Consider the following 26,897-nt stretch of genomic DNA (forward strand, 5'->3'; position numbering starts at 1 on the left):
ACAAAGGGCCAGTTCACTGCTCACCAGACTGTGGCCAGTAGGAGTAAAAAAATCCTTAGAACTGGAAGTCAATGGGAGTAAAAATGCCCCAGCATCTGTGGGAGTAAAATAAATATGTTGGTAGCTGGTTGGAGGAATAGTGCCCCACCATTGGGATCAGTAGGAGGAATGTTGCCTTATCATTTACGTATGTCAGCAGGATGAATGGTGTCAATGGGTGAAAAAGTTTCCCATCATTGTGTCCATGAGTGGAAATGTTTCCTATAATTGATGTCAGTGGGATTAGGGAAATACCTTAGCATTAAGGTTTAGTTACACTTACCTTTCAATACACTCTATATCCCATGCTGCATCTCTACTGGCTGCATGTCATGCCTGGAATTACAAATGCAAATGATCCCTCCATCCAATTGTGTCTAAGATACATTGCCGTGTGCTGGGGTGCTTTAGGTTATAGCCCTGGCACCAGCAGCTACTCTGCATTCAGCGGCTTTCTCCAACATGTTGGGTATTCTCATTGCAGGGGACAGCTTAAGGCAAGCAGCAAATATTTTTTCCACAGGCCATAGGTAGAAGATTGCTACTGTGAAGTGTTTGGGCCAACCACCAAAAAAACTTGTTAACATTGTATTAAATTAGCATAATAAAATACTGTTATTGGATAATACGCAAAAGCTGGAAACATGCAATACTTTTTTGCTATGTGTGACTTTATTCTGGGATGTTTTTGGTTGGCTAACAAGCCTGCCCATTATAACTAGCCTTGAGTTACCTTTTTATATGTGTTACCTCATAGCATTGTACAATTTCATGTTCACTGTGCACGTGCAGAGTTATCCATTTCTAAACATAATGTGTCAAGGGACTGTATGTAGCAGCCCATCTACCACGTGCCAAAAGTGCAGTATTAACTTAACATTCAGTTCAATATGGTCTTTATATACCAAGTGCTCCCAGAATGCGTGCTGTGTATAACAAACATGAGTACTGCTTTTAATTGCTCATGTGTAGGAGGAAATATCATTGAGGTGGCCTTTATGAAGGTTGTGGCAGAAAGCAACAGCCTTACTACATTAAAATGTAACTGTAGCCAGGCTATAAACATTCAGATATTTGCCTCTTCTTAACACTCTTTCTGACTACTGTAGCTTCAGGTACTGTGGAGCAGTTCTTCCTCAAACTTTAGAGGAGAAGCACTGAAGTTGTCTAAGTTTGCTCAGCTCACCCTGCTTTTCCGTGTTGGTAGTGACTTGTCAGCCTTCCTGCCTTCTATCATCCAATGTAGACATAGGGCATGTGCTGTGGGAAAGGGTAACAGGGAGAGAGCTGCCTTTAACAACTTTGATGCTTCTGTTTATGAGGTTTGAGAATGAATTGCTCAACAGTGGATACAGCTACAGAGATCTCTAAGGGCTTATTTTACAGCTAATTTAATATTTGTTTAGAATATGTACATTGTTGAATGCACATACCCTGGCTTCAGCTACACCTAATATATGACACAGGCCTGCTCAAAATATTTTATGTCTGATTTTTATAAACTCTTGACACCATTTTGTTTATTGAGAATGGACAACTGCTCTTAAAAATTTGATTTATGATTACTGATATTTGAAGTAAATAATATAGACAGTCACAACTGAAAAAGAGTTTACCTATTGCCTCTCAAAAGCTAACAATTGCTATTCAGTATATCACATATTTTTACCTTTCTTTCACAGATCCAAATGCTTATCCTGGTCCTGCAGCCCCAGACCATGCTCTAATAGGAGGAATTGTAGCCGTAGTTGTATTTGTCACATTATGTTCAATTATCTTGCTTGGACGGTACTTGGCAAGACATAAAGGTAAGCTGATGGAAATTACTGTATTAGTGATGCTATTAATTCTAAGGAGTCTATTAACTGCTTTACCACTGCCCTATAGCAAAAATACTGCTACAGGGCAGCAGGGGTGTGCAAAATCATGTATACGTGATTTTGCATTTCCAGATAGGGGGCGCATGCGAGCCGCGCCACCATTTATTGCCTCGACTGTCGATCACTGGGTCCTGGTAATACCGACGGGGGTAGAGAACTGTATATAAACAATACAGTTCTCTCCCCTGTCAGCTCCAGCACACTGCTTTGTAAGGATCTGCATATCTTAGCCATACAAAGCAGAGGAATTACAGTGGAAAGCACAGACACACAGTTAACCTTTTGATCGCCTGTCAGGGCTCCAGGTATGACCAGAGGTATGTGGACCGACACAGACTTCAGGTATAGCGTGTAACACAATATAATTTATTAAAGGCAACACAAACATAAACGAAGTGCAAACAATCAAACTCAACACTTACATAAATAACGTCGGGTAAGTAAGTGTAGTCAGACAGGCCGGGTCGGTATCGTGCGGGCAGCGTGGTACAGGAGGAGCAAGCGGAGAATGGTCGGGGTCACAAGCCAGGTTCAGCAGGTAGCGGGCAGTGCGGTACCGAGGATCAGGCAGAAGGATGGTTAGGCAAGCCATGGGTTCAACAGGAGACGGTCAGCAGAGGTCAGGATCAAAGCAGGGTCAGCAACGAGGTAGGAACACAGGATACCAGGTACAGGGGCTCATGGGAAAACATACACCAAGGCCCAGATCACCGGCCTGGTCATTCCTTAAATACACCTCCTGCAATCAGCCCAGGTGTTGGCTGACTACAGGAGTGAGCTTCTGGCTGCTGAGAGCACCCGCTAGTCAGCCCTGGTACTGCAGCCCACACGGCAGGTGAGTCCCACCACCAGTGCTGAGTCCATTCCTGACATTGCCCCAGATGTTTTCCCCTTTTTTTATTAGCACTCATCCAGGGGTGGACTGACAGCTCATGGGGTCCCCCGGGCAATAACAGATAATGGGGCCCCCTGTGTTTCCGCCTACACTAAAGCCACAAACACACAACACTCCACCTACATATTGCAGCTCATCTGCATAGAAAGGGCATTCAAAATAATTAAAAAAATAATAAAACAACGTTGTGGGGTCCCCTCTCCATTCATACCAAGCCCTTCAGGTCTGGTATGGGTTTTGAGGGGAACCCCCAGACCAAAATGTAAAAAAATGGTGTGGGGTCTCCCCCAAGATCCATACCAGACCCTTATCTGAGCATGCAGCCAAGCAGGTCAGGAAAGAGGGGGTGGGGAAGCTAGCACCCCCCCTCCTGAACCATACCAGGCCACATGCCCTCAACATGGGGGGGTGCTTTTTGGGGACCCCCTCCCAAAGCACCTTGTCCCCATGTTGATGGAAAGAAGGGCCACTTCCCCACAACACTGGCCTGTGGTTGTGGGGGGGGGTCTGCAGGCAGGAGGCTTATCAGAATCTGGAAGCCCCCCTTAGCAAGGGGCCCCCCAATGTGAATGAGTATGAGGTACATGGTACCGCTACCCATTCACAAAAAAAAAGTGTAGTGTGAAAAAAAAAACAGGAGACAGTCTTTGACAAGTCCTTTATTAAAAGAAGAAAAATAAAAGAATGTCCCCTGAAGTAGATCCAAAGTCAATCACGATGCCCGCCACCGCCGCTGCTCCTGACGCTGGCTCCCAGCTGTCTGACTACTGGCTTGACAGTTCTTAAATATGTAAGGGGCGGGCCGCCCAGTGACATCACATGTGTGGCCCAACTTCTTGTGACATCATTGACCCAGCACACCCAGGTTAATGATGCCACAAGGGGTGGGGTCACACACATGAAGTGCCTGGGTGGCCCCGCCCCTTACATATTTAAGAACTGTCAAGCCAGCTCACTCATCCCCACCTTTCCTGACATGCCAGGCTGCATGCTCGGATAAAGGTCTGGTATGGATTTTGGGGGGGACCCCCACACTGTTTTTTTGTTTTTTTTGGCATGGGAGTTCCCCTTAAAATCCATACCAGACCCGAAGGCTGTTGTTTAAATAATTATTTTAATTGCCAGCAATTTTTTCTTTTACATTCAGCTGTCAGTGGGGAACTCCGCTGACAACTGAAACATTAACACGTGGTGTTCACTACTAAAATACCGCATGACTTGATAGAATAACTCATGTGGTATTTTAGTAGCAGTTTTTGGTGAATTCAAATGTTTTTTCTTTAAATGCCATGCGGTATCTTACTGCATATTTGGATATGGTAAGATACTGCTTAGTGAATTGTGCTCACCGGGCCCCGTATGATCAGTCTGCCTCTGCACTGATCACTGCATTGGTGTCACTGGGCATGTCAGTGACATCAAGTCATTTCCCCAGCCGCGGTCCCGCTATAAGTCGCTGATCACCGCCATTACTAGTAAAAAAAAAAAATTACTGTAGATATACGGACATTTGTAAATGCTATAACTTTTACGTATACCAATTAATTTACACATATTGGGATTTTTTTTAGCAAAGACATATAGCAAAATATATTTTGGCCTAAATTTATGATGAAATTTGATTTTTTACATTTTTTTACTGGACATGTTTAATAGCAAAAAGCCAAAAATATATTTTTTTTCAAAATTGTCAGTCTTTTTTCGTTTATAGCACAAAAAATAAAAAATGCACAAGTGACAAAATACCACCAAAAGAAATCTCTATTTGTTGGAAGAAAAGAACGTAAATTTAATGTGGGTGCAATGTTGCATGACCGCGCAGTTGTTAGTTAAAATAACGCAGTGCCATAATGCAAAAAATGGTCTGGTCAGAAAGGGGGTAAATCCTTTGGGCAAGCGGTTAATAAGTGTTTTTACACAAAATTCACACTTATTTTTCCAAAAAAAATTATGTATTTTTTAATTGGATTCAAGTGAAAAAAATGTGTGAATTCTGGATGAATGTTGTGTAAATGTGTGAAAAGATTTATAAAAAAAAACACTACTACACCTTTAAATACCACTGCTATGATTATTAGCATTAAACCTAAACTGAATATCTAATGGTCAGTTAATGCTAGCAGAGTCATTACTAAGCCAGAATCGACTCATATTATTGGCTGATGGCCAGGTCTCTACAGCTGTCCCTGGGTAGTCTATTTAGAAGCTACATCTCCTTATTGTATTAACCATAATGATAAAAAGTCCCTTTCATAACTATCTATATTCCTAAATTCTCTTAAATACAAATCACTAGGTGTTTCAGCTGCATCTTAGATCTATTCTCATTAAAACTACCCTAAGGGAAATTTTGTGGTATCCCAGAAAAGCTAAAACAGCTGAAGCTAACCATGACCAGTAATGACCAGTAAGCCACATTCCAAGAAATACAGGTATAAATCCAAACACAAAAACCCCAGCCATTCAACATATTTCAGTGTATCTTTATATCTAAAATACTGTAAATGTGTCCAAGTGTCAGTGCTCCTCATAATAAGTCACAAACGTAGTCCCAAACAAGTAAATAGATGGCAATGTGAACAGTCTATTTTCCCTTAATAAATCAACCCCACTGACTCCTTTCTTTGCTCTCCTAAAGTACTGCAGAATAATCTACTGCATTCAAAACCTTATAGTGTGTGTTGGATGTCTGGTCCCCCTCTATGGACTATGCTGCTTCCAATGGCCAGCTGCTACATCACTACATACCCAGAAGGCATTAACAGTCTTGCAGGGTTTTTTTACAATCCCCCACTGCAAAGACTAAGAAAAAAGTTTTGGTTTAAGATTTTTCAGGCTCTTGCACATGGGCACAAAAAATCTATGTTTTTAAGGAATCTGGTGGTATTTTTTTTGTTTTCTTTTAACTAATCTCAATGCAATCCATTGCTTACAATGGGCAAATATGCACAGGCTCATAAATATCAGTAATCTAGTGCCACATCTGGATCTTTAAAAAAATGAGTTACTGATTAGTATTTCACACATGTATGTGCAAATATATTCTCAAATACACACACGTTCTCACATCAGACAACTTCCCAGAATAGTGGATTAAATTGTAGCCAGAAGAATTTTTACATGCATATACACATACAAATGTGCACAATTGGACCACACGTTAGTACATGTGCAAAGATCTTCACACATCCATCAGTGACTTCTGATATCTTGTATTGGTGGTGAACTGTTATTAGTATGTTTGTTTTGTGTTAGGTATGAATTGGTATTACAGTGCTTGTGAACATTTAGTATCCTTTAGCTGCATACAAGATAGGGACACACACCATGAGATAATGAGAATTTTAGTTTGAAAGGAGAATGTGGTATCTGTGGCTCAAGGGGAGCCCTTTGCAAAGATGGTGCCACTTTGCCCTAATCTGGCAGACTGGTGGTGTCTCTTCAAGGGTGAATGTATTGTAGTGCTGTAGAATGGTTAGAATAATGATGGTGCAGCAGTTAAAGGCTTATTTAGCATACAGTACAAAAAATAATTTTGCTTTGATATGTGCAGCTACCCAGGGCAACCAATCTGTTTCCGGTATACTGAAGTCTGATTGGTTGTTTTGGCTCATTGTACTTTGCATATCAGTGATACTGTTTGCACTGCCTTGCTAAATAAGCCCTTTTATATTCTGAAAATATACATCAAGGCCACATTGTTGCACTTTTGTTATGCTGTGACAATAATTTGCCTTGTAAACTAACATTAAAAAACTGTGTTTCGCCTGCCATGGCAAGTCCAATCAATGCAAACATTTGGCACTGCAAAGCCACATTAATGTAATCTGATGTAGATCAGAGCATTGTATATAAATGATATGGTAATGTATTGTAAGCAGCTTTGCCTTGCATCCATCTCTAAATGAAACAAGAGACAGCTGATGACGAGCAAAATATCTAACAACCATTTTCTGTAATCTCGATCTTTGCAGGGACATACTTAACAAACGAAGCAAAAGGCGCTGAAGATGCCCCCGATGCAGACACAGCCATTATCAATGCAGAAGGCAGCCAAGTCAATGCAGAAGAGAAGAAGGAATATTTCATTTAAATGCAAACCCGGGTGACGACGCATTTCACTTATCAGGCTGACTGATGGAAAAAACTGGCTATCACTTCTCAGAATTCATTCCCCCGACATCTTCCGCTCCATTTTATTAACTTCTGCTATCAATAGCCAGCTTAGGCCAACAATCAGCTGTTGACGGCATCATAAATTAATTGCATTTCATAATGCGGGACTTTTCTTACTGCTAAAAAAAATATAAAACAAGAAAAAAAATGTCCATCACTCTGTTATAATTCAGTCATACAGTGCTTGAATATACAGCCTTAACAGTTTCTTTTCCACTTTTTATTTTTCAGAACATATTTTATTTTTTATGTTTACACAATGACAGACTTCCAGGCTGCCCTTTTCTATATATTCTCCAGCACACATACATGAACACACAGACATGTATATTTAGTCCATGTTATTGTACTGCAATGCTCTGAGTCTATGACCTACTCATAGATAACCATTATTTTCTGGTAGGATTTTGAGTAACAACTCCCCATGTGGATGTGTGAGGCATTACATACAAAAAAAACGAAAAAAAAACAAAAACAAATTGCAATAATTTGGACTACACTCATTTATGCATGTATACCGTATGGTGTGTGTGTGTTAAGCCATCAATCAACACAAATTTGGTGCAGACTTGATTAGACTCGATACCACGAGGACAGTAGTTTCTATGCTTGGTAATCCCTAGAGGGTCTGTTTTTGGATTATGTACCACAAAACCAACAGAAATGCATAAACACAACAGATAGTGGTACTAATTCTAGAGGTATGCTTTAACATAACAGTAGTAGTTCTAAATCTTTCAGTATCACCAAGGCAGAGCCATACATTGCATTCTTTACACAGTCTTTACTTAACATAGGCTTGGGAAGCAAATTAGATTATTAAAATTAAGCCCAGGTTTTATTAAAATAGTACTTCCACATAGTTTTTATTAGTCTATAAGATTATGATTTAGGATGTTTAACACTGTTTATTTTCCTTACTGAAATGTGTTTATTTAATGTTACAATCTTATCCATATTTATTGTTACTGTATGGATGCTATTTTTTTTTAGGAAAAAATGTAAGATTATCTGTGCATTTCAGTATCTTGTATATAGTACATATATTAAATCAAGTTGAACATTATTTGATACATATTTAACTTTTTTGGATGTAAGCGAGTCACAAATACCCATTTTCTAACGCTCCTCCCCTCTTGGATATGAAACTAAATCAGTATTATGTGTATGATGTGTTTGAATTTCTGTCTGTATGTCCTAGCACTGTTCCAAACTTTTCTAGATCATTCTAATTTTTATCTGTCACACAACGGAAGCACAATGACAAAGGGAAGATATTTTAATCTTGCAACCAGTGTCGAGCCTCAGGTTTTCAAGTTTAACCATAGCTGAGTAAAACTCTGAAAATATTACTTCATTGTTTAGTTTAAATTCTCTTTTACAGTTTAGAAAATGTTAAAAAAATATTATTTTGATTGCTTTGTTTTTTTTTAATTTCTTACATTTTTTTGTCTGATCTTATATTCTGTTGTATTGATTTACCAAAAATCAAGAAAAAAAAATAGACAAAAACATTGCAGCAAACAGTACATAGTATAAATGGACTAATTCTATTAAATTCCTGTCTATGCATATTGTAAGGTATAACATGTCATATTTTGGACACGCTTTAACTGCACAGTGAAAGCTTCAGTATCAATTACCATCAAGATGAGATATATTTTTAAATCTAATTGTGAAGTTTTATGATCAGAAATCCACCCAGCTGATCATGGACTCAAAAAGTCTGTTGGCTTGATTTTTCTTTTTTTTCCTTTTTAGTTTGACTTACAACAAAAATTGTTAGATTGCACTTTCGGTATTGTTTCCTAAAGCTGGAAAAAAAGAATCACTCTGAAGTACACTTTGTCTCAATCATGCAGACATTGGACATTTGAATCGGGTATTGTTAACAAGGTAGCTAGACATGTTAGGAGCAAGAGCATTGACGGCTTACGATGCAAAAATTATATCTTGCTTTTTTTTTTTTTGGAGCATGGAGTCAGGAACATAAGACACTTTAAAAAAGTTGTCTTAGAATATGTATATAGGAAAAAAAATTGTTTTTCTTTTTTTACTTTGCTCATTCCCAAGAAAATTTTAAAGATGCCAGAGGTTCCCAACCTTTTTTTTGTGAGACAGTGGCAGTAAACCCTATGAAGCATGTATAAAAGCATAACACAAATGATCTTTTCACAAAAATGTATACACAATTGAATTGGTCTAAATTCAGCTTCGACATCTGTGATTTAACTACTCTTTTTTCCCTTAATTACTAAAAAGCAGAAAGCACTTTCTGATCATCTTTATGCAAAATGCAAACTCAAACTGCAAAAATCATTAACTGGTTTTATTTCAGACAGACATTTAGAAAGAAAATTTTGTTAGTAAAAATAATAAGAAATAAACATTTAGAACAAGAAAACAGATTCATAAAGCAGTATTATGTGTTAGTTAAAGAGAGAGCAACACAAGTGCTTCCCTTTCAGAGAAGGGAGGAAATTCTTCTCTTACTCGTTCACTTGTGTGTGTGCAAACTACAGCTTCAGCTATTGGCCTCTGTAAATAGGTTATTTTATCAAAGGAGCTAATAAGACCCAGGAAACCACATGAAAAGGAGCCAAGAACTCCCTGTGCTGGCTACATTGCAAATTTAAAATATTCATATCTCATATGTATACTTACTTAGCTAGAAAAAAAACATTTGGTCCTGAGCTTAAAAAAGAATTATAATGTGTAAAAAACTATATATCCCTTATACTATACCCATTTGCAAAACTAAAGAGTGAATAATACGGTTTACAGTACATGATAAAAATGTATGGGCAATAGAGAAGAAGTACATATCATTACATCTTCCTTCTCAGATCTCCAGCCTTACAGCTTTATGCACCATCATATTAGGTTGTGTCTCACATTTTCAGTCAAAAGGCCCATATAGAGAAGTATGTACAAGTGCTTCTCTTTGGCCCAGATCATCCAGTGCTTTCTGAAACCAGTAAAATTATCTAAGGAGCATATCAAGGATGTTAGAAAACCTCAGTATGCCAATGCAAAGGATTCCAGTACTGGAGTTTATCACCTACCACCTCCAGTGCAAGGGTGGTAAGACTCTTCAGTTCAGAGGACACTTTTCCTACAATGGGGAAATGGTTAACTATGCTATAGCATTACCTGCTGAGAAAAAATCAACAATAGAGAGGGTGAAAATACTCACCTGTGTCTCACAAACTGGTTGGGAATCACTGTGATACAGTCTCACTCTTTTTTATTAGGATATACCAAGTATATATAAACATCACATGGTTGAGTGTGATCATATAAATCATATATGATATTACATTTCAATGAAGTATGTCTTTCTTGATGTGGCTGCATGCTTGTTTTTATGATACACACCATAACATATGTGGAAAAATGCAATAATATGTTTAAATATAGTAAATATGATAGTAAAACCAACAGGAGTCCTGTAGCTGCTAGAACAATGTCAAGAACTGTACAGGTTTGCAAAACTCAACAAATAAATTGTACACTCCCAATCTAGTTAGGAGACACAATGAGAGGAAAGGTCACACAATTTGATCACTGAAAACAAGAGCTGCAGACTAAATTCTGTTGCAGGTATATTGTCACATTTTTGTAATCTCTGTAGTGTATTTTTTCTGTTCTGTACTGTTTGTGCTATAATAACTGGGTCTCTTTTGCTGCAACTATATCTGACTTAACCCTTCTGATGACCGTGTTGAACATGGTGGCTTATTTTTAAAGCATGGTGTAAAGGGGACAAATGCATTTTATCTCATAGTTGGGGTTGTTTTATTCAAAGAACCAAAAAAAAAAGAGTTTGGAGAGAAGATGTAAGGCTTCTTTAGATTTCAGTAATGGAATCTAGATAACAGAACCTCCAAAATGCATTGTATTTTAACCTTCTAAGGCAGTACACCTCCTTGTTCATGATAGGGACACATGACAATGCAGCCTTTGTTGCATTAATTGGATTTTTTTAGGAGTGGTCAGTTAGTGAGAACTTAGTTTAAGAAACATATTAAAATATTAAAACCAACAGTTCAAGTCAGCCGCCAAATTGTTATACAGTATTTCCTGAGGATTCTACACAAGGACCCTTCCCTACTCTACCCTACCCTATTGCATTCTTTAAAAATAGTAAGAAAATAAATTAAAATTTGTTTAACAAAGGGCAAGACCTCTCAGATGGGCATGGCCATTGAGATGATCCACTAAGATGTGAATATCCCACTGTTACAGTTCCCAAGAGATTAAAAAATAAATAAATGGGCAAATAAACCCAATGGCATCTTTTTTAAGATATTATTTGCATTACAATATACAAAAAACTGGTTTGCCAGCAAGAAAAATCTTTGAAGGCATGCACAACTGGGGCCATGCCATTTTTTTCTCCTATTTTTAACTATTGATTATAATTACAAGGGATGAGTTAGAGGATCCCATATGAATCAATGATAGATAAAATATTCAATAGTCATCCATCCATCCATCCTTCCAGAAACTTGACACAGCCTTCAGATATCTGTCATTAGCTCACTAATGTGTTAAAGTGATTCTACCCATACTGTTATATAAGTCCAGTTTTAGTGATGAAAACTGTTACCTGCTATGGGTCATAGTGCATTTGTGACATTTGCACAACATTAATTAATAAGCCATCACTTAGTATGAATGGTGTGACTTTAGCTGTTTGTAACTGTTTTTACTGGGATGAGGATAATAATCTACAATTTAGTGGTGTGGGTATATTCTTCAGGGCTAGAGTAAACTATCTAAAATTTAAGTTAGGAAAATATTCTGTTACCAAACAATAAGAAGATTACTGTGGAACTAATATCCCTAAAGGAGAAAGCTTCTGTATGTTGTGTGGAGCAAAGCTTTACAATAGACATCACACAGTCTAATATCATGTTACTACTAGTATGTTTATTAACAATTAATGGTATACAAGAATTGTTTTGAATATGTCCTGCAAATGCAGAGACTTTTCACTCAAAACAGGATTATCAGCCTTCATTTTTTGCTGAAGATCATAAAAAATCTTTAGAAACACTAGGAAAACTAAGAACAAAAATGGAAAAAACACTATATTACAAAATTGAATCAGTAATGAAAATAATATTGACCTTGATCAGTAATGGTGTTATTTCTGATGTTCAGAGTGTATTTATACTGATGGTATTATTATGCCTCCCCTCCTTTTCCATGCACCTGAAACGCTGTATCATTATATTTCCAATACATTAGGTAATTCATGCACTGTGGCATATAATCACTTTTATCCAGCTTACTTCAAAAATGATCATACAGATCATTTTTATGATCTGTATGATCATAAAAATGGTGAAAGACATAATCAGATACACCATCTTTCTTCCTCTGAAATACAATCTATGGGGGTGTGGCTTTTACTCAGCTCTGCCAGCAAAGAGCACTACAGAGTGAGTTCTGGAAGCAGCATTTTCATTGAAAGAAAAATATATTTTTTAAGACATATTCTATTAAAAATCAGCTACAAATCAAAATAAGCAGGGTACAGGACTACAAATAGAAACAAAAATTGTGATGTGTTTATTGGACATTAAGAATTACTGGACAAATAACGTGCTGTTGATGCATTAATACAGCGCTAGAGGGGGACTTATACATGACCTATTTTTGCAAATGTTAATGCACAGCTAGTATATATTTCATAAAGTACATTTTTATCAGTTATAAAAATAAAAATGTAGTTGTCAACCATTTAGTGAACACACAATGCCCTAAGGATATTCCTGAGCCAAAAGGGATCTGCAAGGAAGATTACGAAAAAGTTCCTAAAGCAACAAAAAGTGTTAGCAGGTTACAAGAAGCAATTTTAGGCTAATTTCTGCAAAGAGGATGTTAATAACCAGCAGAAGGCTTAACCTATTGAACATGTCACATTTTAAGATAAAGTGTCACTGAACAATATCCTTATTCACCAGAAGTAACTCATACACATCCACCACTTAATGGCCCTGTAGTCTATTTTTCCTGAAATTGTTTCATTTTGAGTCATTTTGTCTCCTTGTAACACCCTCTGTGAGCTCTTGAACCTCTCTTTTCCCCCTCATGTCCATTAGTTTAAAATGAGCAGTGCACATTTATTGCACAATAAAAATCCCATAGTCCATAGTTCCTAGTCCAGGCAAGAGAGGGTGGCTACATTTATACACACAGTAGACAGTTCTAAGGGTAGCAGCTCTGTGTTTGGTGTAAATGCTCAGGTGCTCACCTACAAAGAAATCTGTACAAATCCAAAACTGGTTTAGAGGCACTCATGGGTCTTGCAGAGGAGGACGTGTTTTTATTGTCAATGTTTTGATGAAGCTTAGTTTCAAGTCTTGAGAAAGATGGAATGGGCTTCTTTGAAACATTGACAATAAAAACTTCTCTTTTAGATTTTCCTCCTCTGCAAGACCTGTGGGTGCCTCTAAACCCATTTTGAATTTATACATACCGTGGTACCATGGAGAATGAAAGTAGTCACCCTCTAACAAGAAGTTGGATCACAGCATCATCAAAAAGGAATTTGGAGATTTGGAGCAGGTTGAGAGCAATAAAAGGGACTAATTTGAATTAGGAATATATGCTTGAATATATTTTTTAAACTAGAATTTAGAGTCTCTTTAATTTTTTTGCCAGTATATTACATTCAGAAAATGAGCAGTAATGATGGACTGAAATATGTCATCTATAGGTTTGATCCCTGTGGGGGTAGTAATACTATGTTTTTGCTTAGAAAAGCAAAAAAACATAATTTGACCAGGAGTGCCCAAACGTTTGCACACAAATGTAAAATGGGTGTTTGACAAACCAGGTTCACAAGCTCTAAACCTATAATCAGTTGTACCTGCAACCCCCTTCTACATCTGTTACTATGCCATTGTTAAAATATTGAGATTTTGATATAGTACACCTGACATTAAAATAATATTTTTAAACTGGCACAAAGAGTATACTTAAGGAGAACTCTAAAATGCAGATTTCAAGATTTCCTAGTTATGTCAAAAGACAAATTTTCTCCCTCACCATCCTATTGACCCTTTACTAAAACTGACAGGAATGTTTTAAAGTCTCTTAGTACCATCTGCACAAAAATATACAGCGAGTAGCATATGAATATTTATACAGCTTGATATTAGGAACCCCTATTTTAATTGAATACTTATGTAAGTTAAATAATAATATTTACTAGAAATAACTATAACAACTTAAAATCTTCAGTAAAAAATGTTGTAAGGCTTGGCATTCCTACCCTCATTATCCAGAGAAACTATATGTAAGAGCTGCAATTTGCATGTTTCTCTTCACTGTAATGAGGAAGCAATATTTCTGTCCATAATACTGTGTGCTCTATTTCTGTAGCCTCTATACATTGTAAGTGTAAATGCATAAAAATGTATATAATGGACTTATGATGTCATTTAAAGGTTTGCGGTGTAGAGCTGTGTATCCCAATTTAAAAATCTAGTTCTGTAAACTTTTTCTGCTGCATGTTTGTGGAATATGTGAACCGATAAGCACCATCTTGATTCTACATAGAATATTCCATATTTATTCATTGTTTGTGTTATATATTATTTGATTGTCATGTTTGCATCACCATTTAGCAAAATTAACTAAATAACATGCATTACAAGAGAGAAGCATAGCATTATAGAACTACAAGGTTAGTAAGACATACATTTTGTCCAACTGTTAAGTAAGTTCATCTTTCATTAATGGACAATAATGTGCATTTGCTTAATGTTCCCCAGTAAAGGAAAGGGAATACTTAATAACATAACACAAGGAGAAATGGTGTAAACCAAAAAGTCTGAGACTGGCTTCACCGATTTTGTCCAACTACTAAAAGCTGGCTTCTGATTAAATGACACGAGCTATTTACACCATGGTTTTTTGCACTATGTTATTGACAGTATATTTTACCTCCTAAATTATATTTAAAAAAAAAAAAACATAAATGTAAATGCCTTTTGCATAGCTTACACTCTTACCGCAACCTCCACTGGTCTAGTTAATTCAGACCCATAGGTTCTTGGGGCCCTCCAATGAACCCTTTCTAGTCAATACCTGTGGGATGCATGATTTTAATACTTTAACTGTCAATATTAGTGTAGAGTGTATGGTCCTGAGACCATCATCCATAATGAGCTAGGGTGAAGTAAGGTACCATGCAAGGGGCATTTACATATATACTGCTCAAGGAGTGTTATTACTTTAAAATGATGTGAAGCACCAAATGATTTTACAAACTGATGGTGAAATTCACAGAGATAACTGATATGAACAATAGGATGAAATGTGAAAATTATTTTTATGGCCAGTTTCATGGTCTGTGGGCAATAGGCAATGACCAGAACAGCACAGATGTTCCAAGGTCAACAGAAATTGTTCATGATATTGGAAGCTATTTTGGAGTGCCACCTTGAAAAAATCATCAGTTACTAATAACACAATGGCTTTGGTAACCATTTTGTAGAGTCATTCACCTCAGAATTCTCTCCCGTTAAAAATGACACAGACAACTGGTTCTCATTCTGGAAAGCCAGCCACTTTGCAATCTTCATCAGTTATAAAGACACAACAGTGGCTTTAACAATTGGCAGCCATTTTGTAGAGCTAGGCATCTTGCAATCACTTTGCAAGTTCACACATTAAAAATCTTTGATGGCTCTATATTTAGAGGTGTAAAAAAATAGTAAATAACACAAATCACGGGGAACTAGCATGCATTCAGTATATCCAAACCTAGTACTTGTGAAAATAGATGGTCTTACTGTAGCATATTTCTGCAATTGTACAGTTTACAGTGTCTATTAATCATTGTAATCACAAATATACTATATATATGTATCTATATTTTTTCTTTTGATGGGCTGAAATGTTTATATTTAAAATGTTGCCACTAATACTGCTTCCGATAAATCTGTTTACCTGTCAGCGTCACATCAAGAAACTGGTTTATGGAATGTGATGAGGAGCTTACTCATATGAAAAAAGTGGTAGATGTCACATATTTCAAAACTTTTTGAAAAGTTAAAGAGGGTTTCTTCTACACAGTAAAAGTTAAGCTCTGTTGTAAATTACTCTATCATGTAACATGCAGCAGTCCTGCGCTCCCTTGGTCGCCCATAACCTACATACTTGCTACTGGTGCTTTATTTGACGAAAGAAGAATACTGAAAAAAGCAATAGTGACCAATCTGAGCACTTCTAACTGTTTGACAGAATATGCTCAAATGTGTTTGGTTGCTATAGGCAAACATATTGGTGGATCATTATTGTTTATTACAATGCCTTAGTGAAAAAGTCCACCCTCTCATACATTGACAATAGGAGGGTCTTAGGTCTGAGTGGATAACCTGCAATCAAGTTTTCATTTGCGGTGGCACCAGAGGGTCAGTCTAACATTTCACTTCTGAATGTGAACAATAGGAGGGGCAATGTCAAATGGGACCACTTCATGTTATTATAATAAGAGGTCTGCAAGAGGCTTCTATTTTACTAAATAAGTTGAAACCCTCTTTAATCCTTGCACCAAGAGTGCATCTTCAGTTGATACCTAAAGCAAAAATGAATATAGCAACTTTTTTTCTAAGAAATGAAATTTAACACCTCATGTATTTTCATTTTACTGTTGAAATAAACGAAACCTCTGAATGAAAAGGTTCATGTGTGTTATGATGTGATTCACAAATGTGAGAGGGTTGAGTTTACTCTGTGCACACGTGCGAAAGCACGCAATGTAGTTACATGTTCTTCCATGTAACATAGCAAATCGTAGTGTAACTTAGTGCCACTTATCTGTTACCAAAATGAAAATATCTGTACATATGCTTCTTTTTCCCTGTTAAAGGTGAGATGAGCATCTCTCATGTGGGACATTTCTATTTCTTCAATAAAAACCTAATGAAGTATATGAAGTTTCACAATGTGTGAGGTTCCTGTGTAAGAGTTGATATTCGGTCAGGTATCAAAGCTTTGGCCTGGTGGTTAAAAATCATGTATGATGAGTATAGCTTTTGGGTCCCAAAACAAGTGGTGTGATTGTGGGTGAAATGCAATTATGTAATCATGCTAAACCCTCCAAAATATCCTCTTCTTACTTAATCTGGAGGCTGGGCTATTCTTGTGCATGGCCAGGCTTTCCATAACCTTGTGGTATATAGGTTTTGCAAATGTAGTATCCTAGCTTAATGTAAACCTGGACATTAAATTTGCTTGACTAACAATAAATAAGTTTTAATACTAGCCCTCCCTGGTCTCTGTACCTGCAAGCTCTGTGGAGCAATTTATCCTTAAAGTTCACAGAAAATGCGTTGGTTTTTTTAAGTCCTTTTATCACAGCCACGCAGATGATTTTTCTCCCCCCTCACAGAGATTAGATATTATTATTATTATTATACAGGATTTATATAGCACCGACAGTTTGCTCAGTGCTTTACATTATGGAGGGAGACAATACACAAGACAGTACAGTAACAATATGATTCAATACAAGAGGGATTCGAGGGCCCTGCTCCTTGGAGCTTACAATCTAGGAGGGAGGGAATTGTGGTACAAGAGGTAATAACTGTGGGGGATGGAGTGGTTGGAAGGGTAGAGGATTCCAGTAATAGCTGAGGGCGGGGTAGGCTTCCCTGAAGAGAGAGAGGAGGAGACAAGGGAGCTAGAGAGTAGGAGGTCTTGTGAGGAGCAGAGAGTACGGTTTGGGTGATATTTGGAGATAAGATCGGTGATGTAATTTGGGGCAGTGTTATGAACGGCTTTATACGTCAGTGTTAGCATTTTGAATTTTATCCGTTGGGCAATTGGAAGCCAGTGGAGGGATTGGCAGAGAGGGGTGGCAGATACAGAATGGTTAGTAAGGTGGATGAGTTTGGCAGCAGCATTCATGATAGACTGAAGTGGGGATAGCCTGCGATGAGGTAGGCCAATGAGGAGGGAGTTACAGTAGTCGAGGCGTGATATAATAAGGGAGTGAATGAGTTGCTTAGTGGTTTCCGAGGTTAGGAACAGTAATATCTTGGAGATGTTGCGGAGGTGAAGTCTACATGAGTTTGTCAGCGAATGGACCTGGGGCTGAAAGGACAGATTGGAGTCTAGGATGACACCTAGTACCCTGGCTTGAGGGGTGGGACTGATGATAGTGTTGTTGGTCTTGATGGAGAAGTCAGGGGGGGAATACTAGGAGCTCAGTGTTGGAAAGATTGAGTTTGAGGAAGTGGAGTGACATCCAATCCGATATGTCACTTAGTAGGCTTGAGATACGAGCGGAGACTGAAGGGGTGAGGTGAGGGGTAGAGAGATAGATATGTGTGTCGTCAGCATAGAGGTGGTAATTAAAGCCGTGGGAATTTATCAATTGGCCAAGGGAGGAGGTGTAGATGGAGAAAAGAAGGGGTCCGAGATCAGAACCTTGAGGGACCCCAACAGAGAGAGGGAGTGAAGAGGAGGTGGCAGCATTATAGGTAACACTGAAGGAGCGCTGTGATAGATAGGAAGAGAGCCAGGAGAGAGCGGAGTCCCTGAGGCCAAGAGAGTGTAGTTTTTTGAGGAGGAGGGGGTGGTCAACTGTGTCAAAAGATACAGAGAGGTCGAGGAGTAGGAGTACTGTATAGTGGCCATTGGTTTTGGCGGTTAGTAGGTCGTTGGTGAGTTTGAGTAGGGCAGTTTCAGTGGAGTGTAGGGGGCGGAAGCCAGACTGTAGAGGATCGAGGAGGTTGTTTTCGGTGAGGTGGGAGCTCAGGCGATTATAGACTAAGCGCTCTAGGAGTTTAGAGGTAAATGGCAGTAGGGAGATGGGTCTTAAGTTGTTCAAGGTGGTGGGGTCCAGGGAGGGTTTTTTAAGTATGGGAGTGATGTGCATGTGCTTTAGAGGGGAGGGGAAGGTGCCAGTAGAGAGGGAAAGATTGAAGATGTGAGTGAGGGAACGTAAGATGGAATAAGAGGGTGACCGTAGGAGTTGTGAGGGGACAGGGTCCAGGGGGCAGGTGGTGAGCCGGGCTTCTGAGAAGAACTTAGTGACCTCTTCAGTAGTAGCGAGGTCAAAGGAGCGAAGTGTTGAGGGGATTTTAGTGTGAGGAATGCTAGGTGGGGTGGAAGTCTGAGCAGTGGTGATGTCCCTACGAATTGTGTCAATCTTGTTTTTGAAGTTGCTAGCAATCTCTTGGACGGTGAGTGAGGTACTGGGTGGAGGTGGGGGCAGAGAAAGTAGAGAGTTAAAAGTAGAGAAGAGCCATCGAGGACTGGAGGAGAAGGTATTAATGAGGGTAACAAAGTAGGCTTGTTTGGCAGCGTGAAGGGAGGAAATGTATGTTAGGCAGGCAGATTTATATCGGGTGAACGCTTGTTGGGATTTGGTTTTATGCCATAGTCGCTCCAGCACACGACTACGTCGTTTGAGATTTTTGGTGTGGTCAGTCTGCCAAGGTTGTAGCGGTCAGGGCCTAATGCTTCGTGTTGTTGGGATGTGCAAGCGAGTCTAGAGCGGCTGACCGCGAATTGTTGTAGACAGTAGTGGCCAGGTCAGGGCAGGACAGGGGAAGGATACTTTCGTAAAGTTGGTCAGCTGCAGAGTGGAAGGGAGCAGGGTTCAAGTTACGGAGGTGATTGTTTGCCGTTTGGAGGGATAGATGTTTGAGGACGAGGAGACGGAGAAGGTGATGAGGTTGTGATCCAGGGGGTGTTTGTGAGGTTGTAGGGAGTGCAAAGATGAGAGAAGACAAGGTCTATAGTGTTCCCGTTGGAGTGAGTGGTGGACTGTATACACTGTGTAAGTGCAAAAGAAGAGGTTAAGTGGAAGAGTTGGGATGTAGCCGGGTTATTGATGTTGATAGGGATGTTGAAGTCTCCAAGGAAGATAGTGGGTAGCTCAGAGGACAGAAAGAAGGGTAGCTAGGGGGGGAAATCATCGAGAAAGTGGGGCACGGGTTCAGTAGGCCAATAAATCACTGCAATCCTCAGAGCGATTGGAGAGAATAGCCGGATGCAGTGGGTCTCGAAAGAAGAGAAGGATGGAGAGGGAGGGTTTGGGAGGATTTGGAAGGTGCTCTGTGGTGACAGGAGCATACCAACCCCACCACCTTTCTGACTGCTGGGTCTGGGTGAGTGGGTCCAGATGAGACCTCCATAGGAGAGTGTGGCGGGGGAAGCAGAATCTGTTGCTTGGATCCAAGTTTCAGTGATCGCTAGGAGGTTAAGGGAGCGGGAGACAAAGAGGTCATGGATAGCGGTGAGCTTATTGCAGACCGAGCGGGCCTTCCAGAGTGCACAAGAAAACGGGAGGGTGGTTTTGGGGAGCAAGGGGACAGATATTAGATATGTAAAAGACTACTGAGTTTCTTCTTGGAGGGGGAAGCACGGTCACCTAAACTGACTTAGAATGCAATATATCTAAAGACGACTTTTATGCTCTTATGGTGAAACAATCCTATATACCAGATCAGCTGCTGTACACCTATCTATAACCCCCCAAAAAAATAATAATATCATGTATTGTTATACAAAAAATGGTGTAGCGCTAAAGCTAAATGTGCAAATATACAATAAATATTATACAAATTTTAAAAATATATAAATATACAAATATTATGAAATATGGGATAGATCCTTCAGGATCTAGAAACGAGTGTCTGAAATTGTGAAAACACAATATCATAAAGTGCAAATGCTGAAACTGGTCCTGTCCAGGGACCTTTTAAAGTGACAACAACCAGTCCCAATTGGGACCAAACTCCCAAAAACTCTAAGTGTTATATAAAGTGAATCCCAAAATTGGGATATATATCAAATAAAGTGACTGGTGTAAAATACCCACATACAACAAATATACATTCTCAAAAAGTGTCCAAAAAGAAATGCAGCAAATAGTAGCAATATTAATCACTGTGTAGCAGTGTTTTAATCTTCAAAAAGTGCTTCAGTGCTGGTGCAAATGGTGAACAAAAATCCTTAGATGGCAGGCATGCGCCCTCACCTCCTTGATGCAACCCAACAGGGTCAAAATGCCTTTTGGATCTCCCTGGATCCTACAGGTAATAGCTCTTCAGGTCACTCTGATTCCATTGCCCCTCACTGATAGCCTCCTCCAGTATAGATCACTTGTCCACATATAGGTAGAGGATTGGTTAGCAGCATAATGTGATTTAGGTTTCCATAGTAGCACAGGGGGATCCTTGTCACTAATATCATATATTGTACTTATTCACAAAAGATGCAGTGCTATACCAGTAATAAACAAATATTAAATATACTTCATTCATTTACACTGTAAAACATATTATGCAATTCATTCTGCATTACTTTTCATATTTAAAAACCTCACCAATAAAAATAAAAAGCATCCAATAAAGTGCCTAATTAATGGTGCCACAGTTCACAAAAATAATATACATCTTTTGTACAAAAAGAGTAATCTAAAGTGCTCCAAATAAAATGTTGATTTACTGTGCCACAGCTCATATACATCAACATACAAATCAGTGTTTCCCAATCAATGCAGTGTTTTCCTCAACAAGAGTGCCTATGGCAAGATCTAGTATGCATGATCTCAAGGTACCACTTCACTTATTCCCCTGGGAAACACATTCACCCGAGCTAGTATAGCCATTAGAAGATTTCCTCTCTATTTCTGTTCTCTATTTTCTTCCACTTTCCCTCTTGGTTATAACAGAAAACAGGACTAGTAGAGAGGGGAGATCTCTCTATTGGGGGGCACAGACAGCAATTAAAAGCTGGTAGGTGTTCCTGTCTCTCTGTCTAGAAAGAAACAGGGGCAGTAGAATGTTCTGGGCATCAACAAAAACACAGACGTTTAGAGGTTAAAAGCTCATATTTTTATTACAAAGTGATATAATATTAAAACAAAAATTGCTTCTTTTAAAATCCCTCTAAATAGGCTGCACTACAATCACATCACTGGTGCTGTCTAATACCCGCAAGCTGTTATTCCAAGATAAAGGTCTGTCATCAACCAGTCTCAATATCCTCTTCGCGGTTTCCCACTTCTTCAGGAGTATATTGAAGGAATAGAGTTCTGTAACAAAACAAAATGTACAGGATAACACAACATAATATAAGAAATCATACTACAACTCATCATGACATAATATAGAGTGTATTGTAAGTGGTGACTGTCCTGGCACTTACCATAAGATACCAGGTAGAGTTACAGGGCCAAATCACGATGAGGCACCAAATAAAGACCCCCTGGGGCGAATGTGGGAGCAAGTCTATAGGCCATAGCTGCCTATATGCATATAATGATTGTTGTAGAATAAACACTATATCATAACTATATACATTTTCAACTGGAATGATAGGAAACATACCAGGCATGTAGAAATACCACATTTCCAAACTGGGGCTGATGGGACTTATGCCCTGTACACACGATGACAATATCGGATGAATGGTCATCTGGTTTTTTTTGCATGCTAGTCTCATATCAAAAGTAAAGAAGTTGCTAAGGTTATGAAAATTCTTGTATGACAAAAAGTTAAAATTCGGAAGTAATGTAATGTATTTGTATTGTATTTTCGGACGAAAACTACTGATTATATGAAAATCATACAATCTGGTATCGTGTGGGAAAAAGTGTTGTGCTTGTCCCTTCAAATAATTTCAAATGAAAGCTGTGTACTAATGTTCAGATTATTGTACAATCACTTAGAAAGCAGTATTTTTCGTACAATTTTTCTGATTGTGTGCACTAGACTTTAGGCTGAACAGCACATGGTGCACACCCCTCAGATCACAAGATATATAATAATGCAGTGAAAATATTAATCAGTGTGATTGTTAAATCAAGGAATTCAAAAGATGAAATCACACTGCTGCTTCTGCAAAAGGTAACATATGCACCCACGTCATAACTATATCCATAATCAACTGGGAATAGTAAGAACAGGTATAAAACATACCAATCATGTAACAACACCCTACTCCCAGACTGGGGTTGATGCATCTTAGGCTAAAAGGGACCTGGTGCACACCTACATACCTGCACACCTGGAGACCAGAGTAAGTATTTTTCCATTCCCTAAATAGTATATATGGTCTCCTATTCTTTGGCCCAACTGACATATTGTCTTGCCAACATAAAAGCTTGAGACCAACAGACCATTGAGTAAACCCCGCTTTAACCCTGGCAGAACGACCACACTAAACATCCCCTCGAGCATTCTCCCTCTTCAAATCCGCCTTCCTCACCTACACCTCCTCCCTCCATGCCGCCAACAAGCCTACTTCGTAACCCTCATCAACATCCTCTCCTCCTGTCCTCGACGGCTCTTCTCCACTTTCAACTCCCTACTCCCCCCCCCCCCCAGTACCTCACTCACCACCCACGAGATTGCCATTCACTTCCAAAATAAGATCGACGCAATCCGTAAGAACATTGCCAATGCTCCCCATCTAGCCTCCCTCCCACTATAACCCCTCCAACTCTCCCCTCTTCTGACCTCGCAACCGCCCTGCCCCCCACCACCCTTAACATCCTCCACACTATAACCTCCCCAACGCTCCGCTCCTTCAGCCTTGCCACCACTGAGGAGGTCACCAAGGTCTTCTCAGAAGCCCACCTCACCACTTGCTCCCTTAACCCTGTCCCCACACGACTCCTCCAGGCACCCTCCCCCTCCATCCTACGCTCCCTCACCCACATCTACAATCTCTCCCTCTCTACTGGCGCATTCCCCTCCCCCCAAAAGCACGCGCACATCACACCCATACTCAAAAAACCCTCCTTGGACCCCACTGACCTGAACAACCTTAGACCCATCTCCCTGCTGCAATTCACTTCCAAGCTCCTTGAGTGCTTAGTCTACAATCGCCTAAGCGCCCACCTCACTGACAACAACCTCCTCGATCCACTACAATCTGGCTTCCGTCCCCTACACTCCACCGAAACCGCCCTACTCAAAATCACTAATGACCTGCTAACCGCCAAAGCTTATGGCCACTACTCAGTCCTCTTACTCCTTGGCCTCTCCGCGGCCTTCGACACAGTTGACCACCCCCTCCTCCTTAATAAACTACACTCCCTCGGCATCAGAGACTCCGCTCTCTCCTGGCTCTCCTCCTATCTCTCCCAACATTCCTTCAGCGTTACCTATAGAGCTACCACCTCCCCCTCTCTCCCACTCTCTGTTGGGGTCCCCCAAGACTCTGTCCTCGGGCCCCTTCTCTTCTCCATCTACACCTCCTCCCTTGGCAAACTGATACACTCCCATGGCTTCAACTATCACCTCTACGCCAATGACATGCAAATTTACCTCTCCACCCCTCAACTCACCCCTTCAGTCTCCGCCCATATCACCCACCTGCTGAACGACATATCAGACTGGATGTCGCTCCACTTCCTCAAACTGAACCTTTCCAAAACCGAGCTCCTGATTTTCCCCCCAGCCTGCGACCCACCCACCCTCTCCCTCACGACCAACAATGCCACCATCAGTCCCACCCCACAAGCCAAAGTCCTAGGTGTCATTTTAGATTCAAACCTGTCCTTCCAACCCCATGTCCAATTGTTTGAAAACTCATGCAAGCTCCACCTCCGCAACATCTCCAAAATACGTACGTTCCTAACCCCAGACACTACTAAACAACTCGTTCACTCCCTCATTATTTCACGTTTGGACTCCTGCAACTCCCTTCTCACCAGCCTACCTCATCACAGACTCTCCCTGCTTCAGTCTATCCTGAACTCAGCGGCCAGACTCATCCACCTTACCAACCTCTCCACTTCTGCCACCCCCCTCTGTCATTCCCTCCACTGGCTCCTGATCGCCCAACGCATTAAATTCAAACTACTAACACTGACATACAAAGCCATTCATAACGCTGCCCCAAACTACCTCACCGACCTGATACCCAAATACCACCCAACCCGTAATCTTCGCTCCTCACAAGACCTCCTACTTTCCAGTTCCCTGGTCTCCACCTCCCAAGCCCGACTACTCCAGGACTTCCCCCATCCTCTGGAACTCACTACCTCAATCCATCAGACTGTCACCTACCCTCCTCACCTTTAGGCGCACCCTGAAAACCCATCTCTTCAGGGAAGTCTACCCCACCCTCACCTAACTGCCGATCTCCTCCACTCCTCCTACCACTCCATCCCCCACAGCCACTTCCTCCTGTGCCACTATCCCCTCCCTCCTAGATTGTAAGCTCGAAAGAGCAGGGCCTTTGAACCCCTCTTGTATTGTTTGTTGCTATATTGTCTCATGTTCTGTCCCCCACTATAATGTACAGCGCTGAGCAAACCTTTTTGGTGCTATATAAATACTGTATAATAATAATAATAAATACCTCCATGAGTAGCACAGTTGGCAAATTGTCGCAATTTATGCCATTTTCCATTGGGTAGTCAGTTATGTCAAAGAATAGGAGGCAATATATACTGCTCAGGGAATGGAAAAATACTTACTCTGGTCACCAGACATATAAGGCTGCAACATACTGTAGGTATGATAGTACTGTGGTTTCTTTTTTTGTCCTAGAAGTCGTTCCCCCATCCCCAAAGGGGGGGTGACTGGGACAGATGCATTCTGCAGCATGAAATGCTGTGGATTGAATATCTCAATGCAACTATCCTGCTTGGAAAATTAAATACATACATTTAAGTAAATTGTAAATTATGATGGTTGCTATATATGTCTGGCATTTCCAATTAAATTATGGTTTGGGTAAATTAGCACAGTCCCCCCCCCCCTTCTCTTTTGTTCCTTTTATGTTGGCTTTTCTAGAGGTTATATGCTGGTATTTTTTAGATGTGGCTTAGGGATCCTAGTATGGCTCATTCTTTTGATTTACTGTATGTCTGTTTGAAATACTGTATATGTATAAAACACTATTATTACTGTTATTGTTTGATTATTCCCTTTTTTTGTTTTGTTTTTTTATATATCTATATTGTGTCTTTGTTATATAAATTTTTTATTGATTTGGTGCTGTATTTTGGCACTGCGGTGCCAGGTGTAGCTTGGATTTGCGCCTCATGGTGCTGGAGGTGATCCTTTTAATGGGGTGAACGTGTGATCTCTTGGATGGTGTGAGTGGTGGGGTTTGTGCATTCCTCCCGTTCTGAACTCCTTCCTTTTGCTTGCAGGACTCCCTAGTGGTGGTTCACCCCGCACAGTGCTCATGCGCAGAACTTCTGCACATGCGCAGTTAGGGATCAGGTCCAGTGATGTAATTGCCAGTGGACTCTGGATGGGCGTCGTCAGATTGGAGCAGTGTTTAAAAAGGCCAGTTTTCTATTTGAAACCCTCAGTGGCAATGGGTGCTGATATGCTGATACTTGCCCAGGGGCAGACTGACAACTCATGGGGCCCCCGGGCAATAGGGGATCATGGGGCCCCTGTGTCCTCGCCCACACTCAAACCACACCCAAAAAAGCCTATAAAAGGTACCAGGGACATCTTATGTGGCCCCCTACTGACCGCAGGCCCTCGGGCAGTGCCCGAGTTCCCCAATGGTCAGTCCACCCCCGTACTCACCTCAGGTGTATATTTGAACCATGCTGGCTATCTTTGTTCTGTCCTATGCATTTTAAGTGGTTATTATATAGGGGCTTACTCTGTCTCTTAAAGGTGGACATATGGATGTTTAGTCTCCCACTTCTGTGGCTAGTGATACATAAGTTTGGTCTGTAGTGTTTATTAAGCTGATGTTGCTAATGAAGTGAGTTGCTTTGTCCTGAGGATAAACTTTGAGCATGTTTTATACAACATAGCCATGGATGTATATATATTTATGGGTGTGTATGTTACCTTTTGCAGATGCAGTGGTGTGTTTTCACCCTTTGAACTCCTTGATTTAGCAACCACATTACTTAATATCTAAACAATCTTATATTATTATAT

The 26,897-nt window shown here is 40.0% G+C and overlaps 1 protein-coding gene across 2 annotated transcripts in view; it reads left to right on the forward strand.

Annotated features, from left to right (window-relative positions):
• CADM2 (cell adhesion molecule 2) overlaps nucleotides 1-16,945 on the forward strand; it is a 565,882-nt gene extending 548,937 nt beyond the window's left edge. For both annotated transcript variants that reach the window (XM_089682919.1, XM_089682918.1), the window contains exons 8-9: nucleotides 1,722-1,847; nucleotides 6,789-16,945. In XM_089682919.1, coding sequence (XP_089539045.1) covers nucleotides 1,722-1,847; nucleotides 6,789-6,907 — 245 coding nt within the window. In that variant the 3' untranslated portion in view covers nucleotides 6,908-16,945. The remainder of the gene's footprint in view (nucleotides 1-1,721; nucleotides 1,848-6,788) is intronic.
• Nucleotides 16,946-26,897: the final 9,952 nt, after the last annotated feature.

This window comes from Staurois parvus, unplaced genomic scaffold (genome assembly GCF_062004578.1).
Source record: "Staurois parvus isolate SC_StPar_1 unplaced genomic scaffold, SC_StPar_1.0 ptg000299l, whole genome shotgun sequence".
Classification (NCBI taxonomy): domain Eukaryota; kingdom Metazoa; phylum Chordata; class Amphibia; order Anura; family Ranidae; genus Staurois; species Staurois parvus.